Genomic DNA, 3,673 nt, shown 5'->3' on the forward strand with positions numbered 1-3,673 from the left:
GTGATGAGACCAAGACAACATAAATGTCTCACATAGACTCATAAATATACAAACCCAGGTAGAAGGGTACAACTGACACCGTTTTGCTGACTTCATGAATCCAAATAAAAGCTCCATTGTGTAATTTTTTTCGTTGATTCTTAGCAAAAAACCTTTTTCGTTCTTTCACAAATATGTTCTCATTCATGTGTAATTACTTCCACCAACAAATACAAAGTATTTTAGTAAGCGTAGAATCTGCCATTCAGAATCCTTCAGAATGCATATTCTGCCATGTTGCGCCTCCAATTTTAACATACGTTAGCCAAAGAGGGATGTACCTCCGTGGTGTGCGCTTTTACACTCAGTGGCAATGTGACGGATGCCAGGGAGGGGGAGAAGGTTACTGAGCGACCGCCGGCAGATTTGAGCCTGTTGTAGCCGGAGCATCACGCCTATTCTCTAGGACATGTAACGGAGTCGGCAAGGAAGTTAAAACGATCATTTAAAACGACAAAACGACAAAACGACAGGCAAAGCAACAACACCGAGGTTAAAATTGGAGTGGCTTTTCCAAGATGGAACGAGCAAAGATTTTAAAAGGGACACCGACATTGCCTGCTTTCTTCTCTGAAAAGTTCATTTTGAGTACATTTTGTGTAAATTTGGCTAAATATATCATGGTTGTGCATAACGCTAGAACGACGTCTAGGATGATTTTACTCGCGTCAGTGATGAAAAAGGATTGTCTACCTTGTAACATAAACGTCGTCATTTCCCTGGCAGACAACCCACGTCATGCAGTTGTAACACAGACTAGCTACAGCTAGAACAGCTGCGTGTAAATGGAGATACTAAGAGCTACTTTTGGTTTAATTGACATTGTTCATACTGCTCAGAGAAACTTCAGTTGCGTCTCTTCTACGCTGTAAGCATTGCCTTACACTATTAATCTCGTACAATAAACAGAACAACAATATTACTGATACTTCCCTAACGTTACCGTGCTTATGTTGGGAACATGATGCTGATGTTAGCAATGAAATGGTACTACAATAACATAAAACTATTATTATGTATTATGTTTGCGAGTTGCAGTTGATTGTCAGTTAAAGTTGACACACTAAAAGGGTTTGTGTCTATTGGAGAATTTAAATCACTTGAAGAAATCATTTGAAATTTTCACAGAGTTTAAGCCCTATTGACAGGTATTATTCACTTTGTGTGTAAAAACAGTTGAATATTGAAAGCTGAAAGCAGTTTAAGTCCCATTTCAAGAGTCAAATATGAAACTGTTGACATGTCAGTTGAACTGCAAATGGAGAAGGGCCAGTTGGTACGTAGGCAGTGACCGCAGTTAGTCAGCTAAAGTTTAATTTATTAGTCGAGGTTAAGTGTCATTGTTGCGTTCTCTTCCCAGTTTGCGTGTCTTAGAGCAGGCTCTCCGTGGAATATGATGAGCGAGATTCTGATAGAAATCCAGATGAGAGACTTCTATCATTAGATGATTGATGATGACCATCTTCGATACTGTAGCCAATCATCTTACAGAGATAAGAGACTTGATTCTAAATTCTCGGGGCATGGTCACAGGGTCGAGGCAGCAATTTAACTCCAAAATAAAGTTGCAGGACAAATGTATGTGATTGTAACAGCAAGTTGGAAACGTGTCCATAGCGGGCCAAATTTTGCATTCTAATTTATTTCCTTTATTTTACAATGGCAGACCAGAGTAATGTAGTAGGGATTATTTTACTCCAACAGCTTTGGGGATGTCAGTGTCTGCTATATAACCTCACCCTGCTTTATGGAGCAGCAAAACTACAGAACATTGAAGTTTATTAACATGGCATTCAATTGATTCTGTAGTGTCCAGTGTTTCCTAAAATACAGCTTCAATGGCATTTCCATACTGACATATAGAATAACATAAGCCATTGACTCCTTGTACAGTTTGGGCATGAAAGGTAAAGGCACTAAAAATGGCAAAATGTCTTGAGAAACCTAAAGAAATATTGGCATTAGCAGTGGCCTTCTGTAAAATCTGTCAAACACTGTCAGATACAGTAATCCCTTCATGTGCAGCTGCATTTGAGTATGCAGCTAAATCTGTGGAATTGACACATGTCAACACAGGAGAGGAATGGTAGAGAAAACTGAGGAGCAAACAAAATGAATTACGAAAACCTAAATGAATATTTATAACAGAATTCTTGATCCTTGGGCGCCTGCCAGACAACGGTTAAGAACAGTATTTGTTTCACTATCCCAATTTCCAAAAAAGCACTCGTTATTGACAGCCTATCTGAAAAATGCAATTTCCCTAAGCGACAGAATGACATGGTGAAATGATAACTGAAATTAAAAATCCCAGATTCAGTCAGCCATACTGATACACATGCCTATCACTGACAGCAGCATGTCACACTGATGTGCCTGTGTTTTGTGTGTGTGTGTGTGTGTGTGTGTGTGTGTGTGTGTGTGTGTGTGTGAGAGAGAGAGACGGTTGCTCAAACCATCTGAAAGAAAATATTGTGGCTGTCCAGATCTTGAAGTGTCAGTCACTGTCCAAAATTATGAAGGTCTGCACAGTTAGTGTGTATTTGTGTGTCTGTCTGTCTGTCTGTGTGTGTGTGTGTGCGTGTGTGTGTACGGATACGTTTTAAACATGAGTTCAGGGTGTGTGCCTGGTTGCTCACCTGTGTGTTGGCGTCTGTGTTTGGTGAGGGCGTGTCTCGTGCCTCCAGCAAACCCACACAGGTCACATAGATAGGTCTTCTCTCCTATAGAGACAGATTAAGAGAGGAAGGAAAGAAAGGATGAAGCATTAGCATTCCTAGGACGAAAGAAAAATAGGCAAAAGAAATGCCATTAAAACATACAAAAGACGCAGCAAGAACCTGTGAGGGAAAGATGAACTTTTATCTCATTTATAATATTTATAAAATTATCTTTTACATACTTATTCAAATTCAGATCTCTTTCAAGAGAACAAGAAAACAATTCTTCAAATTAACATTTTGAGTTTATTTGAACCTGAATCTAATTTTTGGCAAAAAAATAGAAACATTACAGTGTCGACGCAAAACAAAACAAAAGTTAAAATATAAGAATCTGAAATATAAAAATAGAAAGTATAGGTAGTGCAGAGAAGAACGTTTTAACGTATCCGGAGATAAAACAAATTCACTTCAAAGCAAAACTGTCAAATTACCCAAAATACCCGTGATAAACATCCATCACAGCTAGACTTTGACCTTGATTAACTTGACGGCTACATTCATGTTCTGAATGTTAAGTACAGCCGCTTGAAACAAAGTTATCTACAAATAATCTGGCTCAACGGTTGGCTTGTTTACATCCTGATAGGTCATCTCCCCGTTTGCGGAAGTTAAAGGTCACATGATATGAAAATTTCCCTTTAGGAGTTTTTTTTTAACATTAGTATGAGTTTCCCCGGCCTGCCTCTGGACCCCCAGTTGATAGAAATGGTGAGCCCTGGGTATCCTGCCCTGCCTTGGAGAAAATGAAATGCTCAGATGGGCCGATCTGGAATATTGCCCCTAATGAGGTCATAAGGGGCAAGATTAGCTCCCCTTTCTTTGCTTTGCCCGACCAGAGAATTTGGCCCACCCATGGGAGAGAGACATCATGGCTTTCAAACAAACAAAGTGGCAGTTGGTCAAGGCCACAC

General features: G+C 39.6%; 1 protein-coding gene across 1 annotated transcript in view; it reads right to left on the reverse strand.

Moving 5' to 3' along the window:
• Window positions 1-3,673, reverse strand: part of znf407 (zinc finger protein 407) — a 146,892-nt gene that overhangs the window by 47,929 nt on the left and 95,290 nt on the right. The window contains exon 7 of the mRNA XM_034873489.1: window positions 2,667-2,762. Coding sequence (XP_034729380.1) covers window positions 2,667-2,762 — 96 coding nt within the window. The remainder of the gene's footprint in view (window positions 1-2,666; window positions 2,763-3,673) is intronic.

This window comes from Etheostoma cragini, chromosome 6, assembly GCF_013103735.1.
Source record: "Etheostoma cragini isolate CJK2018 chromosome 6, CSU_Ecrag_1.0, whole genome shotgun sequence".
Classification (NCBI taxonomy): Eukaryota; Metazoa; Chordata; class Actinopteri; order Perciformes; family Percidae; genus Etheostoma; species Etheostoma cragini.